Here is a 23382-nt window from a genome sequence, read left to right on the forward strand (position 1 = left end):
GTTTGAGATTTGTGACTATATATTTTGAAGTTTCTAATTTAAAATTGATTTTAAATGGTGGTGGTAATGGCTATTAGGTCAGTTTTTTTATCTTCAATTTAACTTCGTTCTCGCTTAATTGTGACTTAGATACGTGTTACTACACTTAATTTTTGTTCATTTCAGGTAGAAAGTTATACTCCAGAACAGTAAGGTTAAATCATTCACCAGGTAGCAAGCCATGAAAAAGCAAGGCCTGTGAGTGCTAGTGGTTAAAGAAATAAAACTTGATTGGGGTGGCCATTGCATGCTTCTTCCCTTTCTTATGTCCCAGCAAGTGAGTTAAATAAACCACAGCTCTCCAATATAAAGCATAAACTAGCAGCTTAGGTCACTTACATATCTTGCAGCAGCCATCGTTATACGTCTGTATAGTTCCTCCATTCTAAAAGAAAATGAAAAAGGCAAATCAAAAAATTATGTGCTCAATATCTTTGATCCTCTAAACTTTAACTTTATTTTATTTTATTTTTGCAACTTTAACTTTAGTACTTGAGGGGTGGCACCATATGGAACGACCAACTGCGGCTGCAGCAGTAGCTTTACATAGGGGAAAAAGATGTTTTATTATGTCGCACAAGGCGTGGGAGAGGGGTGGTAACTTGTCATTTGGGCAGGGACGAGTTGCGGCTCTCTGTCTCTCAGCGCACAGTGCGGAAATGATTAACAGGCAGAGAGACCTGTTATTGGCTTCTATGCCTCTGTCAATCATCCCCACACTGTGAGTTATTGATTATCTAAACTACAAAAACATCATGTGATTTAGTTTTACTAAAACTGTCTAAGTGCAAACTTAGACCTAGATAATCTTTAAATGTGCCAGATTGATCAGGCTGTCTGACAAATCTGTCACACTTAAAAACTGTCTAGTTTTTTTGTGCAAAGTTTACACCATTTAGTATTGGCCTAAAGTCCACCAGAATTTCAGCTAGAGTCAGGTTAATTTTTTGGTACAAAATAAACCACGCCCCATTTTTGCATTACCAAACCCCTTTTCGTACCAGGAGGAAAAGTGTCTGAAAGTAATGGAAAAGTTTCTAAAATGCATAATAAATGCAGAGAAAAGTTATGTGCACCACTTTTTCAAACAAAATTCTGTCAGAGTCACATTAGTAAATCTGGGCCACAGTGTCTGCAATGTACACTTTTTAGGTGCACTACATTTGGAGTATACATTGGAATACCAATAGAAGAATACTATAATGAGCTGTGCCTATTCATTTTCATAGTCAGCACGTCAATAAGAAATGAAATAATTTCTTTGTGACCTGCTAGATGTACTTAAGGACTGTAATTTAAAAACCATGCTACAATATGTACTATATATGGCAAATCATTTCTTACTTAAAAGAGGACAGACCGTGGAACATCCTGTTGGGCAGTTCTTTTTGAATATTAAGACCAAGCTAAAGCACAATTCTTTGCACAAAGACATGAAATACAATATTCACAGTAAATTGTAGTGGCTTAAACCATGCATGTCTTTAAAACTGACAACACAAACCTTTAGACATTCACTGCTATTAAAAGGAGGGCAGACAACACTAGAAACCCGAATCATGGCACCTACGGCAGTCTTTGTACACTCATACTTAGTGCAGTTGGAAATCCATGAGTCGCCCACCTATAAGACAAATAAATGTTGATCAATTGTTTCCCATACATGTATGTGATTGTGCATGTTAAAAATAATACATGTGAGTATAAGAAAGTGGCATAAATGCTTCCAATAGGCACTGTCACTTTTAAATTTTGATATGTCCTGGTATGCAGTGGTTAATACCTACAGTACTTAGAAATGGTCAGAAGGAAGAACAACTGGTGAACCGATCCATAAAAAATCATGAGTATCCACAGCCTACTCAGGAGTATGGGATGCAAAGGCTAGCTAGTCTGTCCATTTGTGCTACTGTAGCACACTGTCAGAGACCAGGCAGTGTGGGGCCACCCATGCCATCTCTAGCAGCCGGCCTTGCTGAGGGCGCATCGGTGTCCATTCATTATGCTGTAGCCGGGAATGCCTGCCAGGGGCGGATTAACTTTACCATAGGTCCCGGGCTGTTCACCAAGCCTGGGCCCCCCCCACCTCACTGTAACTATGGCAGCACTAGCCTGGCGTTATAGTACAGGACAGATAATGTCATGATGTCCTGATTTGTGCAAAATTGCCATAAAAAAACAGTGAATCATGCAATTCATGGCGGAAGTGTAGCCAGGAGACAGTACACCACTGAAAGTATAAGTCTTTTTGGGGTGGTCATGGGGCCCCCAGGAGCTCAAGAGGCCCTGGACTGCCTCCCGAAAACGCCCCTATTATAATCCATTACTGCTGCCTGCCCCCAGCTGAGCGGCACAGCTGAATCTGTGTCTTGCTAAAGTTGATTGGCGGCCATTACTGCCAGTGAATTATGTGTGCTGGGTCTGGAGTCTCACCCCCAATCACGCCTGGGGCTGGTACTACAAGCCCCATAGGTATCCTCCCCATTCAGTTGTCCCTTGCCTGCGATAGTGCCTAGTTTACTAGTGTATCTTGACCTAGTGTTATCTCCTGCATTGCTTTTCTCGTTATCTGACTTCTGGCTCTTTACTATTCGACTACCCTCTTGGATTCTGTATTGTACTGCACTGTGTTATTCACCCGGATCTCTGCCTTATTGTGTGTACTGTATGTGTGTTTGTCTTGTTTTGCTCTGTGTGGCACTTAGTTGAGAACAGGGTTTGCCATCCAGTTGTCCGTTGCCATTTAGGGCTTCTGTGGCAAGTAGCAGAGAGAGCAGGGCAGGTGCCAGCTTCAGGGCTCACCTGTCCTTGTGTCATCCTGTCCCTATCCTAACACACACATTGCTTAAGATTTAAAGTCTGTCAATCAAGCATGCAATAAAAAAATAATTGGTAGGGGTTACATTGTTGGGCCTTCAACAAACTGTTGTGCTTGCTCAAAAGGCAGTGCTCCTAGATCTCCTTTATAGAAGTGGGTACACATGCATGGCCACTTTCCATGAAAATAAATGGAACAGATAGAATAGTGCAATAATGCAAACATTTACCAATGGCAACACCGCAGGTATAGTAGATACTGTATAGTAAATAAATTATATAGAACATTTTATATTACATACTAGTTAGTAATATGAAATATAGTATACAGTTGGTTTTTAACATATTATATTATATGATGTAATTTCATTGCTATAGAAAAAAAGTACAATATACTGTTAGGAGATCCATATGTTTTCTTTTTCAACTTACCTCATATATAGAAAATGTTCCATTGTGACTGTAAAAGTGCATGATACATTTTTGCAGGTTCCGCAGCACATTTGATGGTTTGATGATGGGACATAACTTGATTCTATATATTCAGAACATGGAAAAGTTAGTACTCGTATTTTGTACATTGTGCATGTATTTTGGTTTGGTAAGACCATTAGGTGCACTGCCCCGCCCCCATAGCATTGATCCGCCCTGCACATGGCCGGCCTGCTCCATTGATTTAATTAAAAAAGGGGTGCGCAGGGGCGGGCAGTGCTCCTAACAGATGCCCCAATGCTTCAAACATCTTACTGGACCATGGAGCAATCAAATTACTGTATTAGCGCTGAGGATAAATGTAAGAGACATACCTTCCTCCCCAGTGTCTCCTGTGAAATAGATTTGTCTTGGTTTCTTGAATGGTACAAGGCTATAGGCATGGTTCATGATGGGCGGTATCGGACTGGGGTATCTGGGGCCACCAGAGGAAATTATCCTGGGGGCCCACCAATGAAGAACCAGTGAGACATAACATGGCAGTCAGTGTTTGTGCAGGTTCTAAAGCTGGGGGCCAGTCCAACACTGATGATGGGGTATATATCACAGAGGATGATGTCCTCTTACTGTGATATAACAACCTTCTAAAGCTACTGCCAGTAGCAATCTGTTACTGAAAGGCAGGTTACCTTGCCTTATTCAGTGTGCATTCTCACGTGAATGCTTGCTTTTGGTGTATGCTGTCTAAACCCCTCAGCAGACATGCAACAGATTTTTTATCACCGTCAGCATGCCCCAGCATACTTTTCCCCTGTATACAGCTCCCCTGTATTTGTATGTAAGTGGATGGCCACCATTTAATGGCAAATAATGGGCATTATTTTAAAACAATGACCATTCATAAAGAGGAGGGAAGGCGGAAGGAGGGGTAAGGCGTGCCAGAGTGCAGCACTCTGTCATGCCTTACACAACTCCTGTCACGCCTCAAACAACTCCTGTTTGACTCTTTATACAGTAAAAGAGGTGATTTTGTGCATAATCCACTGCATGGACAAATTACCAAAAGGCACCATGCTCACTAGGGGACTGCCAGCTACAGCACACTGTCAGCACCTTAGGTAGGGCCCAGGACCTGAAAGATTCCCTTTAAGGCTTCATGCAAAATTAAATAGGATACACAAATACTCCTTAAATGTCTTTCCTTTCTGAAACACCACTTTGATGTGATTTGTAGCTACATTTGAAAATGCAAAGGTATATACAAAAAAAAATGTAGGGATCACTAGATGAAAAAAACATAAAGAAATGTCTAACAAATTATGATAAACTTTTTAGTTCATTGTCACTTGCTGCTTTAGTTTGTGGCTGTAGTCTGGACCACCTCCTGCAGCAACTATAAGTCAGTCTAGACTACATAGGTTTTAAAATGTTCCTGTAAAAGGGGTTGGCCACTTATAGTAAAATAGTTCAGTGTACAGTATTAGTAAGTGTACTCACAGCATTTACTGACAGCAGCTCCCTGTGTACCTTATAGAGCTAAAATCAGACTCCCCTCCTCCAGGCTGTGCTGCCCTGCTCTGTGGTAAGTCTGTCCTTAAGATGGCTGACATGAGGAGCATGTGACTATGCCCTGCCCCCAGTGTCCTCTATAGGCATTTACAGGCTCAGTGGTGGACACTGGCGGTGGGGGCACGGTCACATGCTTCTCCATGTTTGGCCATCCTATAGACAGAATTACCACAGAGTAGGGCAGCACAGTCTGGAGGAAGGGAGTCTGATATTAGCTCTATGAGGTACATAGGCAGCCCCTGTCAGTATATACAGTGAGTACACTTACTAAGGCTGGGTTCACACTATGTATATTTGAGGCTGTATTTGGTCCTCATGTTAGGTCCTCATAGCAACCAAAACCAGTAGTGGATTGAAAACACAGAAGGCTCTGTCCACACAATGTTGAAATTGAGTGGATGGCCGCCATATAACGGTAAATAACTTCCATTATTTCAATACAACAGCCGTTGTTTTAAAATAACAGCACATATTGGCCATTAAATGACGGCCATCCACTCAATTACAACATTATGTGAACAGAGCCTTTCTGTGTTTTCAATCCACTCCTGGTTTGGTTGCTATACAGCCTCAAACATACAGCCTCAAATATACGTAGTGTGAACATAGCCTAATACTGTACACTGAACTATTTTACTATAAAGTGGCCAACCCCTTTACATTCTATACATATAGCTTATACAGACTAATACTTACAGATGCACAGTTCTTGGAGCAGTTAACTGTCAAGGTTTCCACGGCATAAAATCCAGTTACTGGATCTTTTTCATGTAAGCATTTTACAGTGTAACAGGTCTCCCCATTCAGATACTCGATTAATGACTGACCAGGGTGCAGCACAGTCATTCCCTGATATACACATACTTCTTCCTTTTCTAGAAAATAAAAACAACAACATAAAAAATCACAGCCAACATGCTTTGACCAACAGAGGGGGGCTTTCAGGGGCCCTATTGCATCCAAAAGCCCCAACCTGGTTATGCTGTATACACAAATCATAAAGAAAAGGACAGCAGAGTACAACAAAAATATTACAACTTCTAATATATTTCCATTTAGGATAAATATTTTGCATAGTAGAAATAGATAGTACTGTAAAGAAGATGAATTACCACATATGTAAATATTGCATCCACATGGGCTATGTTGAATCGTATCAAGCCTCCGAAACTCTCCCTGTATGATATAAAATTATTTTAAATATTATTAAAGAGTTTCAGCAATGTATGATGTTAAGTCATTAACTGTGGTCATGATTCCCCTGACATTTCCAACATAAGGCTAGATTCACATGTACCGGATCCGCAGCGAAGACATACAGTGTGGTTGACATCCTGCTGGCAGTATGTAAGCTGCAGCCCCATTAACCCCCGCCGGAGCATACATTACCTGCTTCACGCTCCAGCTTGCTTCAGGGGCTCCCGGCATCTGGACAGCTCAGCCAATCAGTGCACTGCGGTGGTGCGGCGAACTGATTGGCTGAGCAGGTTTTCCAGCCAGGAACCCCCAAAGCAAGCCTGAGCACGGAGCAGTTACAGTATGATCCGCCCGGCAGGGGGTTAACAGGGCTGATGCTTACATATTTGCAGCAGGATGTCAAGGGATCCGCACAGAATTTTGCAGCGAATTCGCAGTGTGAAATTCACTGTGGATCCAGTACATGTGAATCCAGCCTAAAGCAGCTATCAGACATGTCTCTATGTATCAAGTATTAATTCTCAATATATACTTACCAGCCCACATTCCATGAGGGTGTCATTTCCACAGCTACATTCTGTAACAAAAGAGAAAACATTCATGTTATAAGAGCAAACTGGCTAAATGTATTGTAGTACGGCGAGAGGAAGTAAAAGTGTTGTACAGGTTTTCAAATAAAAAAAAAAAAAAAACATATCGATCGCATACTGCCAAAATATATTATTTATCTGCTGATCAAAGACTCTGGGATAGACATGTTGGGTTTTGCATAGAGTACAATGAAGCATTAAACAGTATTGCAGGGGGGGCGTGGTTTGCCGCTGAGGAGGATGGCAGCTTAGAAGCCGAGCTCCGTCTCAAGAGCGACTGTATCAGCGACTGACGGCGGCACCGGCTCGATATCCCGGCTTAAAAGCATATAGCCTGACAGGGGAACACCCGGGCTACCAGACGGGATGCAGCGCAACAAGAAAGGTGACCCGAGAGTGCAGCGGCTCACCGCTTTTTACCCGCGCACCTCAGCGATCCAAGATGGCGCCGGCACGAGTCAGTGCAGAGGAGCCGGAGAGGGGAGCAGCGTGATCAGAGACTTGGAAAACGCAGGTAGCGTACCCCAATCAGCTAACCGCTTCTCCCCGCTGCGGTCCCCATCCCCTGACCCTGAGAACCCTAACTTAGGGGGGTCTGACCCGGTTACTGGGGAAATGGGATTGGATGGACACAGTGAAAACAGCAGCAGCGCTGCGGGGGACTTCCCCCCTCCCTCTCCCTCCACACGCAGTGGAGACAGACCAGACTGTGGGGCTGCAGCTACAGGAGCGGACTCTCCCATACCACTAATAGACTCTGAACTGCTTAACACCTTTCCAGACAACGACACTCCTGCCACAAATGCATCCCTAAAACTGATGATGATTACTCTCCAAACTTCCTTTCACCGCAGCTTTCAAGCCTTTTTACAACCCACTTCTGTCTCACTTAAAGAAGTGGAAGGGAGAGTTGAACACATTGAGCGGAAAGTACAGGATATTGTACAGTCGCACAACTCTATAGCGGATTCCCACACAACACTGGAGGAGGAGGTGACACTCCTCAGAAGCAAAATTGTAGATCTCGAAGATCGTTCAAGGCGCAATAATATAAAGCTGAGAAACATACCAGAATCTGTCCACCCCAGTGAACTTTCTCAATTTATACAGCGCTTTGTCAAGGACATGTTGCCGGATTGTCCAAATAGAGAACTCACAATCGACAGAGCGCATAGAGTCCCACGTCCACGCCATCTGCCTGCTGACTCACCACGCGATACACTGGTGCGTATGCACTTTTTCCACGTAAAGGAAGCATTTATGCAAGCTGTTCGATTCAGAGACAAGGTCCCAGAGAGATATAAGGACATAGCTATATTTTCAGACCTATCAGCCGCAACACTCCAATGGCGTCGGTCCTTGGGACCTGTTACCGCAACTTTGAGAGAAGCTGAGTTGCCATATAAGTGGGGATACCCAAATAAATTGCTGGTCACGAGAAATGGATTCACTGCAGTAATCCGCAACCTGGAAGAAGGGAAAGAACTTTTGTCTACTTGGAATATTCCCATAACCCCGTCACCGGTCCCTGACAACCCAGCCCCGAGAAGACTTCAGCCGGACTGGCAACAAGTTTCGACGCGACCCAAGAGCCGCAGAAAGGACAACTAGAGGAGACGTGCCGGTTTCTATTGTCCATGTTCTTCTGATTTTCATTCCTTAGCTCAAACGAACTTTTGAGCCCTCACCACCCAGTTAGGGCCAACCTATGTTGGCAGCCGAAGTGTGCTTGTTTTCTGTGCCCTCCAAGGGCAATTATGTTTGTTTTGTGTTCTTACTCTTTTCTGTTTTGCAGGAAATAATTTTTCAAGTAGTCCTTCCAACCATGGCCTCCGAGTCCTCCAGCACCTCACGCCGTCCTTCTGAGACGATAGTCGTTATGGTACAGTATGATCTCATTGCAGCACCTATGACACCTTACAATGGGTTTTAAATTGATTGCTTACAATGTGAGGGGCCTAAATACACCCGCTCGCAGATCCTTTCTTTGGTCTGAAGCGAAAAAGCTTCGTGGAGATGTTTTGTGCATTTCTGAAACTCACATTGTAGCAAAAGATGTCCATAGGGTAAAAAACCCTTCCTACCCGATAATAGTTCATTCGAACTACCAATCTAAGGCGAGGGGAGTTATGATTGCCTTCAAGAACACCTTAGCGGTATCTATACAAAAGGAAATCATAGACCCCAATGGCCGCTATGTAGTCCTACTTTGTACCATTAACAACATATCATACACACTAGTGGCCCTGTATGCCCCTAACCAAGGCCAATTGGGCTTTCTAAGGAAATTATTCAGGCTCATAACTAAGCACAAACAAGGGCAATTACTGATATGTGGAGACTTTAACATAGCTCCTGACAAACTGAGAGACATATCCCACGACGCGTACCGCTCCCGGCCATCACTAGACACACTGCTATGGCAGGAACAGCTTATTGATGTGTGGAGAGCACAACACAGCACCGAGCTAGATTTTAGTTACTTCTCCTCGGTACATAACTGTTATTCTAGGATTGACTTGATCCTGTCAGACACTGCTACCCTAATGAACTTGGATAAGTCCACTATAGAAACAAGAACATGGTCGGACCACTGCCCTGTGACCCTCCTCATTAATGAAAAATCTATCAGCTCCCCCACATATATATGGAGATGCAATGCATTTCTCATATCACACCCCAAATACAAAGCGGACGTGGAAAACTCGCTCACTGACTACTTTCTCCACAATAATCTGGAACAAGTATCAGCCTCCACGTTATGGAACGCTCACAAGGCGGTGGTCCGAGGCACACTTATTAAATTAGGATGCAGGGTCAAACGTGAGAGAGGGAAAGCGGTCCAGGATCTATTAAAAGAAATTAGGGAACTAGAAGAAACACACAAGCGTTTTAGAACTCAATCCCTAACAGACAAGATAAGAAAGCTGCGGAATCAGCTTAGAGACACATTACAGTCTGAGTTCGAATATAAGCTCAGGAAAACCAAGAGTGTCTTCTACGCTCACAGTGACAAAGCCGGCCGCCTGCTAGCAAATAAACTAAAAGCTAAACACACAAAAACGCGCATCCCCCACCTCATAGATTCCAATCACGTCAGGTAAACACATAGACCCACGGAACATCGCTAACTGCTTTCGAGACTTTTACACGTCACTATATAATTTAAACTCGGACCCATTCACCCCCCAACCCTCGCAGCCACTGATAGATGAATTCCTTGCAAAAATCTCCCTCCCCACTCTAAACCCTGACCAACTAGATACTTTGAACGCTCCCATAACGAGCCAGGAATTAACCCAAATTATTAAAAATCTTCCAATAAACAAGTCACCGGGCCCAGACGGGTTAACGAACCAATATTACAAGACCTTTGTCACTACTCTGCTTCCCCATATGCAACACTTCTTTGAAGAAGCCAGATCCACTGGATCCATGCCTCCAGAGAACCAGGAAGCTATAGTTGTTACCATTCCCAAGCCGGGTAAACCCACCGACAGCCCCAAAAACTTTAGGCCAATATCCTTATTAAACTCTGACATTAAAATATACGCCAAGATGTTGGCAAATAGGCTGGCTGACATATTACCAACTGTGATTCATAAAGACCAGACAGGCTTTATTCGCCTTCGTCAAGCGTATGACAATACGCGCCGGGTGGTGGACATTGTCCATCACCTGCACTTGAAGAAGACCCCCGCTGTGCTGGTCTCTCTGGACGCCGAGAAGGCGTTTGATCGAATTTCATGGATCTACGCCTTCTCGGTGCTCCAGAGAATGGGGATATCAGGAGACATTTTAAATTGCATAAAAGCTCTCTACTCCAAACCGTCGGCCCGCATATTTGTCAATGGTTCCCTTTCAGACCCTCTGCCCATCACTAATGGGACCCGACAAGGCTGCCCCCTCTCCCCTTTAATTTTCATTATATCCCTAGAACCCCTAGCACAGATGTTCCGCCTAGATTCCCAAATCTCCGGCATACAGATAGGCCCAATTGCACACACTCTTTCTCTCTACGCGGATGACATTATCCTGACATTGAGCTCTCCACAACAATCCCTTCCCAGAGCTATTCAGATTCTAGAAGAATTTAGTAAGGTCTCATATTATAAGCTGAACACCTCCAAGTCCGAGGCCCTCCCCTTCCACATTCCTGACCACACACTAGACACTCTGAAAACTCAAATCCCCTTAGATTGGAAGCGGGACTCCATCAGATATCTGGGTACCAACATCACCCTTAACCCTAGGTTACTATATAAACATAATTACATTCCACTCCTAGCAGACCTCAAACAACAAGCAGAGGAGATGTCCAAGTCGGAAATTAGTTGGACAGGACGAGTAGCTGCTTTTAAAATGTTATTATTACCGAAGTTGCTGTATCTCTTCCGCACTCTACCCATTTGTATTCCTCTTGCCTACTTTAAAGCAGCGAGGAAAATGATTTCGCATCTGGTGTGGAAAGGGAAGCCCCCCCGCATAAGATATACAACCCTGATTAGGCCTACTGATGCTGGAGGCATAGGCATCCCAGACCCACATGCTTATTATACAGCCACCATATTTCAGCAATTGAAGGAGTGGTGGGCGGAAGAGACTGATAAAAATTGGATTCTTATAGAGCAGACATTTGCGGGAGGCGATCTTAGGGCTCTACCTTATGCCTACTCCTGGATACCTAAACTTAAAGTGCCTTTATCGCCCCCCATGCACGCCACTCTCAAATGTTGGCGTAGACTACACAAATTGAAGGGTACCTCCTTGACCTTCTTATCTTGTAACCCTCCCTTGTCCATACTCCTTTACTCCCTCCCGCCCTCATGCCACACCCAGATTCTGAGGTGGCAGTCCTCAGGGATTAAAACGATTCTCCTACTGACCGACGCAAATAATCTCCTAGACTTCCAATCCCTCAGACTTCAATACGACTTACCCAATAAAGACTTTTTTGTATACCTACAAATTCGACACTTCCTAACAGGGATCTTACAACATAAAATTAACTGGTGCCCGCACCTGATCACAACACTCCTCCTTAAACAGAAAGGTTTGAAAAAACTGTACACAATGTGTGGAGATATTGATACTTTTCGCAAAACCCCCAGTATGATCGAATGGGAGGAGACCCTTCAATCTACCTACACACAAACTGACTGGCAAATGGCATATAGATGGGCCCTGAAGTCGGTTATTAACACCTCACAGAGGGAAAACGTACTGAAAGTGAGGCTACTGTGGTATTATACCCCAGCAAAACTACAAGCCATATACCCCTCAACATCTAACCAATGCTGGCGTTTGTGTGGGGGTAAGGGCGACCTCTTACATATATTGTGGGGATGCCCATTGCTCAAATTATTTTGGAGCCAGATCTCTGACGTTGTCTCAAACATATTAGGTACCACGCACGTGTTGTCTCCTGAAATGGCACTCCTATTTATAGGAATTGATAAGACCCCCTATAGAGCCAGATGGGTCATCTGCAAACTTTTAACATTAGCCAGAATGGCCATCACGAGACAATGGAGGGCCAAACACCCTCCAATAGCAGCAGAGGTTGTACAAGAAATGCGCAGAGTTTACTCTCTGGAACGCCTTATTGCTTTTGGACGCGATGGTGGCCATTCCTTTGACTCCCACTGGCTACCATGGTCTGAAAGCATATACCATTCTGAACCACCCGCGTACTGACTCCTACCAAGGTACACATCCCTTGGCTGTCAAAAGGAAATAAACATTCCGTATCTAGAGGTGCTGGGGGACCGGACGAGTTAGAGAAGGATCACAATTTGGTGAGACATGGTTGGACTTGTGAAGGCCACACCACACATGGACCGCCTGATAGGCGACTGCCTGCTATTTGTAGTTCTTGTTTGTAGTTCTTGTTAAGTTGTCAGTTCGAGGTCTAATTTCTCATGTACGATGTATTTTGATTACCCTCATCAGTATTGCACCCCATATGTAGCACTACCTATAGATTCAATCCAATTGATCCACGCATCACTCATGTTCCATACAAGAACATACTACAATAGCTGATAGTGCTTTACGCCGCATTCCTACCTGACCTCAGTTTTTGTTTGTTTCCCCCCACCAAGGGGTATGTTATTTGCCTGTGTTGTTATATACAAAAATTTCTAATAAAATATATATTGAAACGTTAAACAGTATTGCAATTCCTTATGTTTTAATTAAGGGCTTATTCCCACATCCCGTAAATTACAGGCCCTACAAACTGGGAAGCCCTGTCATGGAGTGTTTCATGATGTATCCTGCATGATGTATCAATATCATGCCGCTAGAGGGGGAAACTCTTTTTTAATCTCTGCAGCACTGTAGTGACAGAGCTGCACGGCTGTTTCATTACAGTGCCGCAGAGATTCAAAGAGTGTCCCCGCTCCTGGCATGGTATTGATACATTATGCCAGGCAGGGAAACATTCCATGACAGGGCTTCCCCGTCCATGGGGCCTGCAATTTACGGGACGTGGGAATAAGCCCTTAGGATTTATTTAGTTCTGGATTGATGGAGTTAGCTTTATTATCCCCTTCAAGACAAAGCCCTTTGATGCACAAAAGTCTGGGTCAGATTAATGCAATGTTCCTCCCCGCCTTCTAAGAGCCATAACGCTTTTCACCTACAGGGCTGGTTGAGGTGTCATTTTTGCACCATGATCTCTAGTTTTTATTAATATCATATTAAAAATTTTGATTGCTTTTTATAAATTTTTTTTGTGATATATAATTTAATAAAATCAGCAATCCTGGTGCATTTTTTCCCCCCATTTCCACCGTTCACTGTGTGGGAACAATAATGTTATATTTTAATAGAACAGACTTTTATTCACTGTAAAATATGCAATCATTATACTATACTATTATGCTATGCCATAGCATAGATCAGTGTTATCGGCGATCTATGTATAGAGCCTGCCTGAGAGCACAGGACAGAGGTAAGGAGCTTACCCCCGCCTGTCGGCACATGCGGTCGGAACCTGCGGGGATCCCGATCACTCAGTGGCAGATGCTTGATCTGTCACTGAGCACCAGGAAGCCCCGTCAGTGTCAGGAACGTATATATACATTCCTATTGCACTGGGTATGTACAGTAGGGACGTATATATACAAATTAAAGACAGGAAGGGGCTTATGAGGGAGTTTGATTAAAGGGGAATAGTCTAAGTGTATTGTAGATAGGTGATGGGAGGATTTATCAAGATAGACTTATCTATACCTCCAATATCTATTATGTGAAACCAAAATATGGTCATAAAATAAGGCTGTGAAATGTGAAAGAATGTATGTGCAGATATCGCAAAAACTAATTTTTTTTTACAATGTATACACAGGTAGCTGTTTAACCCTTTGAGGACCAGGCCCAAAATGACCCAGTGGACCGCGCAAATTTTGATCATTGCGCTTTTGTTTTTCCCTCCTCCCCTTTTAAGAGCTCTAGCACTTTCATTTTTCTATCTACAGGCCATGTAAGTGCTTGTTTTTTTACAGGAATAGTTGAACTTTGTAATGGCGTCTTTCATTTCACCATAACATGTATGACGGAATCCCAAATATATTATTTATGAAGATATAAATAGGTGAAATCGTAAAAAAGAATGCAATATGGTAACGTTTTGGGGGGTTCCTGTGTCTGCGTAATGCACTATATGGTAAAGCGACATGATACTATTACTCTATAGGTCAGCCCTAATACAACCATATGCAGGTTACACAGATTCTCTAATGTTATATATATTTTTTTTATTAAATCCTATTTTTTTGGCAATTAGTTATTAATATAATGGGCCTATTGTGATGCTTATAACGGTTTTATTTTTTCCCCTATGGGGCTGTATGGGGCGTCATTTTTTCCGCCATGACCTCTAGTTTTTATTAATACCATATTTGTGAAGATCGGACTTTTTGATCACTTTTTATGATTTTTTATATATATATATATATATATATATATATATATATATATAATGTAACATAAAATGGGTAATCCGCGCATTTTTTCCCTCTTTTCGTCTACGCTGTTTACCGTTCGCAATGACGCTTATTATATTTTAATAGATCGGACAAATTACGCACGCTACGGTATATTATATGTTTAGTTATTTATTTATTTTTATATGTTTTATTTATATAATGGGAAAGGGGGGTGATTTCAACTTTTATTGGGGGAGGGGTTTTGGGGTAGTGTAACTTTTTTTTTTTACACATTTGAAGTCCCTTTGAGGGACTTTTACATTCAATACTTTGATTTTTACACTGATCATTGCTATGCCATAGGCATAGCATTGATCAGTGTTATCGGCGATCTGCTCATTGAGCCTGCCTGTGCAGATCGCATGGAGGAAGGTGAGAGACCTCCGGCGGTCCGTTTTAACGATCGGGACCCCCGCAGTCACACTGCGGGGGTCCCGATCGGTAAGTGACGCGGTCGTGCCGTTTAAGGGGTTAATGACACGCGGCTGCGCAATCGCTGCAGCGTGTCATTACCGGTGAGGTCCCGGCTGATGATTGCAGTCGGCCCCCACCTGCTGTGAAGCGCGCTCCGCTCCGGAGCGCGCTTCATAGCCGGAGAAACACCCGGGACGTAGAGTTACATCCAGGGTCGTCTGGTGACAGACTTCCATGACATAACTCTACGTCCTGGGTCGTCTAGGGGTTAAAAAAAAAAGTTAGATTTATTTCTTACTATACAGCTGTATTTTGCTTTTCCTGTGTGTGGACCTGGCCTTAGGTCGTATCCGTGTTTTCCTGGTAGATCTAGGGCGGCATCCAACTTCTGCAGCCACAGGGAATAAAACGCCAAGCGTTCAGGTTGGGATAACCTTGCCAAACCTGAACATTTTGACAGGGCCGCTCAACACTAGTCACCACCTATCATTATTAAACTGCCCATGAAAGAGTGAACTGTTTCCAGATGCTTAGTTATGAGTGGTGTAGTCCTACAAAAATTACTTGAATAAATATGTATGGCATACATTGTCACCTATGGCATCCTGTAATATAAGGGTATGTGTTCTGCTGTGACTATTGAGGACTCCCCTCCATTCTGGATGTGGAAAAAGTGTGAAACTACTGGTAGTGTCTATTCATATAAGTCTGTCTTTTGTAACAATGCTATGTAATTTTCTTTTTTCTGAGGTTTTATTGGAAAATTATGTTAGACCTCCAGCCATTAAAAGTAGCTATTGCTAGGCAAGGTATTTGATCAGCCATTGTACCGGAATGTACAATTGTTATTTAAAATCGCTTCAAATATTACTATATTACTCATGTATTGTACTCTTATAATGTGCTATTATATAAAGTCAATGGGGTATGTGGAGATGTATTATAAGTTATAACAGATCAAATAAATCAAGACATTCATCATATCCATTATGAATCTTGTAAGAAAAGAAATCATGACTTCTGTATACATACACAATATTATATCATAAATAACCAAATACAGATGCCCATACTAACCACAGTACCAGTCTGGGCAGCAATTTCCATCCGACATCTTTTTGACCAATTGGAACTCAGGAGGACACGTCAGCTGTGGTGAAGTGCAAAGTTTTTCATCACATACTGGATCAAAGAACAAAACAAGGATTAAAAAATTTATTTTTAGGCATTAGTTAAAAAAGTAACACAAAAAATCTTACCACAAATGTATTGAGGGCAGCACTGGTTAGTAGTATTCAAATCCACTGTAAGGATTTCTTTATCTGTGCAAATCGGAGCAGGTTCTCTACAGGATTCACAAACTACAAGTATAAAATAACTATTATTATTGCATGTGTACTATCTTACCAAATAAGTGCAGGTGTTTCTGTTATCTACATCCCATAGATCTTTTGAAGGGAACATGTCAGTAGGTTTATACTGTCTTAAATGAGGGCAGCATAAACTAGTGACAGAATGCTGAACAGATCTGTGTATTACTTACATCACTTACATCAGCCATTCTCCTAATATGCAGGAGAAAGGAATCTTGCCACACCCCCTCCCCCCCCTCCAGCTGCTGATTGACAGGTGACTGCCTATACACAGCATGGACAGATAACTGCTAATCAGCAGCTGAGTTTTCTTCTCTAATAAATATCTAGGATACTTGGGCTCATGCAAATAATGGAGAGGACTACTTATTGTCCATGTTATTCAGGAGGATATCTCAGAATCAGCTGCACAGAACAATGTAAGTGATACATTATTCTGTTCCGCTTCTTGCAAATGCCACAATGTGGAGCAGTGGGGGGCATTCTTCAAGATCTGTAATTACCCATGTGGCACTACACTGGATTTACACCTGTTGTGTAAATTTGGTGCACACGGAGGTCATGCCCCTTCACCCAATGCCGTGTCCCCTGCCTTGCCACTGCTACTAGCACTTTACTTAATACATTTTTTTCTATTGGCGCTATACTGCACAGAAGCACACCAGTTATATTGTGTTTGCCTACATATTACAGCTAGTATAAACAATAGACACCTTCACAGTGGAGTGCATAATCCCTGTGAGCAATGGTGTAAGATTTGTAAGAGTCTGAGAATCAACTTACCACAGATGTAGGAGAAACAGCAAGAGTCCTCTTGTCTAACCTGTGCTAAAATCTGGTCTTGTCTGCATTCTGGGTATGTTACTGCTGGACAAGCAGATGGGTCACAGACTGTAAAAAAAAATTTAGATTTTTTTTTGTATAGTATGGTATAGTATGGTGTATAGTGACATACAGTTGACATGGATCAGAACTATCTTTGATCCTTTCCATGTGAAGGGGTTTTCAAGGCATACATATTGATGGCTTATCCTCAGGATAGGCATGCCATTGATCAGCTATTCAGCAGAGCGACAGCAGCTGGATTTACACAGTGAACAGACCTGGAAACAAATGAAAGCTCTATTCACTGTGTGGTAGCCATGCCAGGATACTGTAGTGAATGAAGCGATGGCAACATAGGCCAATACGCTCCTCCTTCTTGACACTGTCCACTGATACTGTAATAAAAGGGTGTTTTTTCTTAAATGAACATATGGGGGAGGGAAATTTGTCAAAAGTGCACCTGGCATATGTCGGGATAAAGGCACAAATTTTCCCCAACGTATACGGTTTGCCTAATAGTTTATTTAGTTGGCTTCTATAATATACAAAAATTAAATATACTGTAGATGATAAAAGAAATAATGACACATACCCAATGTACAATTTGTAACAATTACTCACATTTCCTTCAGGGTGCCTTCACACACAGTGGATCCGCAGCGGATTTCACGCTGCAAATTCGCAGCGAAATCCGCTGCAGATCCAGTGCTCGACATCCCGCTGCGTGTATGTAAGTTAACCCCAGGGCGGATGGAGCATACATTACCTGCTCCACAATCTGGCTTGCTTCGGGGTTCTCGGCAGAACGTCCCGCTTGGACAATCTTGGCTGAGGTGGGGCAGCGCACTGATTGGCTGAGCGGGACAAGCAGATGCCGGAAACCCCCGAAGCAAGCCGCAGCGCGGAGCAGGTAATGTATGCTCCATCCACCCTGGGGTTAACTTACATACACGGAGCAGGATGTCAATCCCGCTGCGAGTATGCATTCTCCTTGCGGATGAAAAGGCATGGGTTCATCAGGGATTCGCTGCACATTCGCAGCGTGAAATCCGCTATGGAGCCAATGTGTGAAGGCACCTCAATGTTTTACTAACATACTTACCACAATTGCAGGGTGGCAGCAGGTCACTGGCTGTATTCAGCAACCAATCTCTCTCCGCTTTTACATTTACAGCTTTTTCACATAATCGTTTGTATTACAGTCTGTAAAAAGGTTAAAATAAAGTCTAAACTACAGGCAAATATATATACAAATAGTGTACAATAATTTTTTTGCCATAGGCTTATTATTGGATGATACTGCCTGACATTAAGGTAAATTGTTTGCAATATATAAACAATGAAGAAAAGTATAGGATCCATGTATATAGTTAAAATTATAGGGTTTACAAGTTTAAATATTTTTGCAAATACATTTATTAAAGCAAACTTGCCTCCTTCTCCTGTTTCATCCCCTTGTTGAGAGCTTGTTGTCTAGGTTATTAACCACCACTCTGCTCTAAAAGCAGTGGTCCACCGCTTTTAGAGCACACTTCAGTGGTCAGTAACTGGTATATCAGAAAAATGAGGTAAGAGTTTGCTACATGGATGTATTTATAAGCATATTTCAAAAGTTTTGATTGGCTGGGGTCAAAGGGGGAGATTTATCAAAGGGTGTAAAATTTTAACTTGTACAAACTGCCCACAGCAACCAATCAACGCTCATCTTTCAGCTCTTGTAAAATGAAAGCTGAGCTGTGATTGGTTGCTGTGGACAGTTTACACCAGTCTATATTTTACACCTTAATAGGCTGGGTTCACACTACGTATATTTCAGTCAGTATTGCAACCAAAACCAGGAGTGGATTGAAAACACAGAAAGGCTCTGTTCACACAATGTTGAAATTGAGTGGACGGTCGCCATTTAATGGCAAATATTTGCTGTTATTTTAAAACAAGGCTGTTATATTGAAATAATGGCCGCTATTTCTATGTTATATTGGCGGCCATCCACTCAATTTCAACATTGTGTGGACAGATCCTTTCTGTGTTTTTTAATCCACTCCTGGTTTTGGTTGCAATATGAGAACCACAATACTGACTGAAATATACGTAATGTGAACCCAGCCATAGGCTATGTTTACACTGCGTATGAGTCCGGCCGCATTTCGTACGCTGCCGTACATGTGCGGCTGAAACTACAGTTACGCTTCCCTAGCTTGTTTCGAAGTGATCTGAAAGAGGTCATTTACTTGGAAATCTTCGCCCAGACCAATAAAACTCAGAACCTTTTGGATTGAAAAATCAAGTTAAATTTGGCTGAAATAAGTACTTCGTACGGGACCGCATGGAAACCCACGGCCGTGAGTTGGAACATTTCCGTCCTCAAACAATGGTCTTGTTCATTTTTCACGGCGCCGCATACGATCCGGCCGTAAGCTCATACGTAGTGTGCATTGTGTGGGCGTATATTGTATACTTTCAAGCGAACGCATCAACCTTAAAATTACGTGCGTATATTCGCGGTTTGCACTACGGCCGGACTTATACGCAGTGTGAACATAGCCTAAGATAAATCTCCCCCAAAGTGTTCACACTGCCACTGATCAAGAGAACAAGCCAGGAGAAATACACACCCAGCGCATTCTATGCCACCTCTGTGTCACGTGACCAAGACGGACTCCCTATGTAAATCTATGTAGCAGCATTTTACTGATCGTTAGCAGTCTGAACACTCAGACCCTGACCAATAAATACTTGTGATATGTCTCTCTGACATATCAAAAGTTTTTTTTTTGTTTTTTTTTAATAACAGGTACACTCTAAAAAGGTAGGCCACTTTATAGTAAAATAGGTCAGTACAAAGTATTAGTCACTGTACTCAATGTATATACTGACAGCAGCTCCCTGTGTACCTCATTTAGGTAAAATCAGACTCCCCTCCTCCAGGCTGGGCTGCCCTGCTTTGTTTTATTTCTGTCCATAAGATGGCCGACATGGAGGAGCATGGGACCATGCTCCGCCCCCTGTGTCCTCCATTGACATATACAGACTCAGTGGTGGACACTGGGGGGGGCGGGGCATGGTCACATGCTCCTCCATGTCGGCCATTTTATGGACAGACACACCACAGAGTAGGGCGGCACAGCCTGGAGGAGGGGAAGTCTGAGATTATCTCTTTTGAGGTATACAGGGGGCTGTTGCAAGTGAGCTATTTTACTATAATTGGCCAACCCCTTCAAGGATTAAAATCCCCTAATAAGGCTTACCATGTAAGGCTGACATAATCCCAAAACATTTTAATATACAGCAAAGAGACTAAGTTAAATACTGGTAAAACATACCAAAGTAAAAAAAAATATGTAGTTTCGGGACTTACATACCACACACTTTTTTGGACAGCAAGCCCTTCTTCAATAACATGGATAAGCACCTCACCCTCCCGATTACAGACTGGCTTCTGGTTGGTGGCTGCAGTCAGGTGCTATGGACACACAGTTCCATTCTCCAAACACTTTGACAGGCAGCATTTATTGGCTGATGAATGCAGATCTCTCCAGGTGAGTGGGGGCGCCCTTCATTATCAGTACAAGCTAAGTGATGAATACAGAAAATACTGTAGTAACATTAAGTAACAGTAAGATGTTTCTCTATGTAAACAAAAATGAAAAAAGCTAAGATACTCAATGAGTGTGATTTTTTGAATATTGAATATTAGACTAATAAATATAGCTATAGATATAGCTATAGATACATCCTACTAGATATAGTTAACTTTTATTATTTAACATCTATTTATTATTCCATATCTTTTTTTTTTCTATATTTTTCATCAGTTTTTCATCAGTTAATTGTAAACATCATTATTAAAAAAGAATGGCATACCAGTGCTTCTAACTACAAGAGGCACCTGAGCAGCCACAGATTGCATGGGTGCGGCAGGTCAGAATAATTAAAAATCAACAAAACAGTGTGCTTAAAGTACTTTACAGCTGCTGTATGCCCTGCAGGAAGTAGAGTTTTCTTTCTAGTTTGATAAGATGCTCTCTGTTGCCACCTCTGTCCATGTGAGGAGTTTTTACTTGTTTTGTTTTTAAGAAGTTTCTGTTTAATCTGTTTAACTTTCTGGCACTAGTTAAAAAAAATCACAACAACTGTCCTCACCTAGATGTCACTGTCCAAACTGGTGTATATGTATGTAACATAACAAAGGTAGGAAACTGCACCGTGTCATCATTATGTTATTCTCTTGAAAATATTACAACCCCACTCTCAGCATCTTCACAAACGTTTTGTGCATGGCAGTAAAAAATGGCTTACATTTGATGTCTTAATTCATCTAAAAGAGGATCAATGGGGTTTAGGTCAGGGCTACTACCCAGTAAACTTCTTAAAGACCTAGTTCAGCAAGCCATAGTTTCATAGATCACACTTTAAACAAAGACAAAAGCTGAAATATGGTCTTCACCAAAGATTAGCCACATAATGGAAAGGCTAAATTTTGCATATTTATATAAACAATAGCATTATACAGCATCTTATTGCAACTTAGTAAATCAATTCAAAACAGCCCCAACACCCTACGGATTTACTAAGAGCCCTTATTACACCAACAGATTTCCACAGATTGTTTCTTAAACACAACTGCGAGAAGCTGACCTGTTATTACTTACCGGGCCAAGCCTCAGCAACGTAATGGTGCGGAACCTGGCTCGGCAATCAATTACTAGAGGCTCCAGCAGCCCCTCGTAATCAAGTCCAGAATACATAGATCAGTGCAGTACATATGTACTGTATTGATCCCTATAAGCAATCAGTGCATTGCTCATAGGAGTTCCCTGGGGGGGGGACTACAAATTAGTGTTTAAAAAAAAAAAAAAAGTTTTTTCATTAATATAATAAATTCCTCTTCATATAAAAATTTTAAATCACCCCCTTTCCCCATTTTAGAAATAAAAATAAATACAATTATTTGCTATCAATGTGTGTGGAATCGCCTGACTTAAATTATCACATTTTCTAACACAGTAAATGGCATAAATTAAAAAACCAAAAGATCATGGCACAAAAAATGATGTCTTAAATAGCTCCATAGACCCGTCCGAATTGTCCGACTTAATAAATTATGTCATGTTCTCACACAGTTAAAGTCCCCCCCCAAGATATCAAGATAGAAATATAGATGTATCAAGACAGAAATATAACATTCTTGCAATTTAAAATACATACCACATTTTTCTTCGGGAATGCATAGCTCAGAATCTGTTCTGTGAAGAATGGTTCCTTTTTTGCACACACAATCTTCTCTTAAGTAGGAACAGGGGGACTCTTCATAATACCATTTATTTAAGCAGGTCTCGCAGCACATGGTTGGACACAAGCTTGGTATTCCTTACCGTCTGGACATGGCAAAGCTGCACTGCACATATAAAGAACAGCATGAGGATATCTCTATTACACAACACAGTGCAGTGTGAAATGAGATTTTCACTGGAGTGCCCCTCTAACTGTATGTATATGAATATAATACTACTATCGTTACAGTAGAATCTGTATAATATGTGAACCACATAGACACTAATAACAATTGAATAGGAAAGCAATGCCAAAAATTGTTAGCCTACTTTCTTGATTAATTTTATTTAAAACTATCCAAATCATGCAAACCTGCCTTTTAAAAGATATTAGAGCCAATTCAAGCAGAGGTGCTGCTCTAAAGAGAGGTGGACACTGCCCTGCTCGGAAGAGTTATGTATGGGGAGTCTTTGTATGGGACTTTATTACTGTTAACTGCCTGGGAATGCAGCATAGCTCTCTGGCATCACTCTTTCAGGTAAGTTTATCAATTGTAGTAGGGGGGATCTATCATGTGCCTCTTTTTGTACAGACACTCTTATGCCTGTAAGTATGTATTTACAAGCAACACATTTAGCAAACAGTCCACAATGTTTAGTGAATCGGTTGAATGTAAGTAGATGCTTAAATAGGTTAAAGTAACAAGAGATTGAATCTCCCTGCTGACCAAAAGTGTGCTCCAAGTTGAAGGTCACACTGTACAACAAATTGCAACATTTAAAAAAGTTGGAGTATAAAGCCCCTATTACACGGGGGGATGGAGAGGAGCAAACAAATGCTGTCAGGGGTAAGTGAAGG

The 23382-nt window shown here is 42.0% G+C and overlaps 1 protein-coding gene across 1 annotated transcript; it reads right to left on the minus strand.

The window, feature by feature from the left end:
- Window positions 1-378: 378 nt before the first annotated feature.
- LOC138775688 (otogelin-like protein) lies at window positions 379-18236 on the minus strand (the record flags this gene model as incomplete). The annotated part of the gene is made up of 9 exons (XM_069956000.1): window positions 18197-18236; window positions 17209-17316; window positions 16312-16413; window positions 16130-16234; window positions 6591-6631; window positions 5970-6033; window positions 5554-5732; window positions 1544-1663; window positions 379-424 (listed from the first exon to the last, which is right to left on the minus strand). Coding segments are annotated over exons 1-9 (805 nt in total), but the record flags the coding sequence as incomplete, so codon positions are not given.
- Between the last annotated feature and the right edge of the window lie 5146 nt (window positions 18237-23382).

Source organism: Dendropsophus ebraccatus, unplaced genomic scaffold (assembly GCF_027789765.1).
Source record: "Dendropsophus ebraccatus isolate aDenEbr1 unplaced genomic scaffold, aDenEbr1.pat pat_scaffold_1899_ctg1, whole genome shotgun sequence".
Taxonomy (NCBI): Eukaryota; Metazoa; Chordata; class Amphibia; order Anura; family Hylidae; genus Dendropsophus; species Dendropsophus ebraccatus.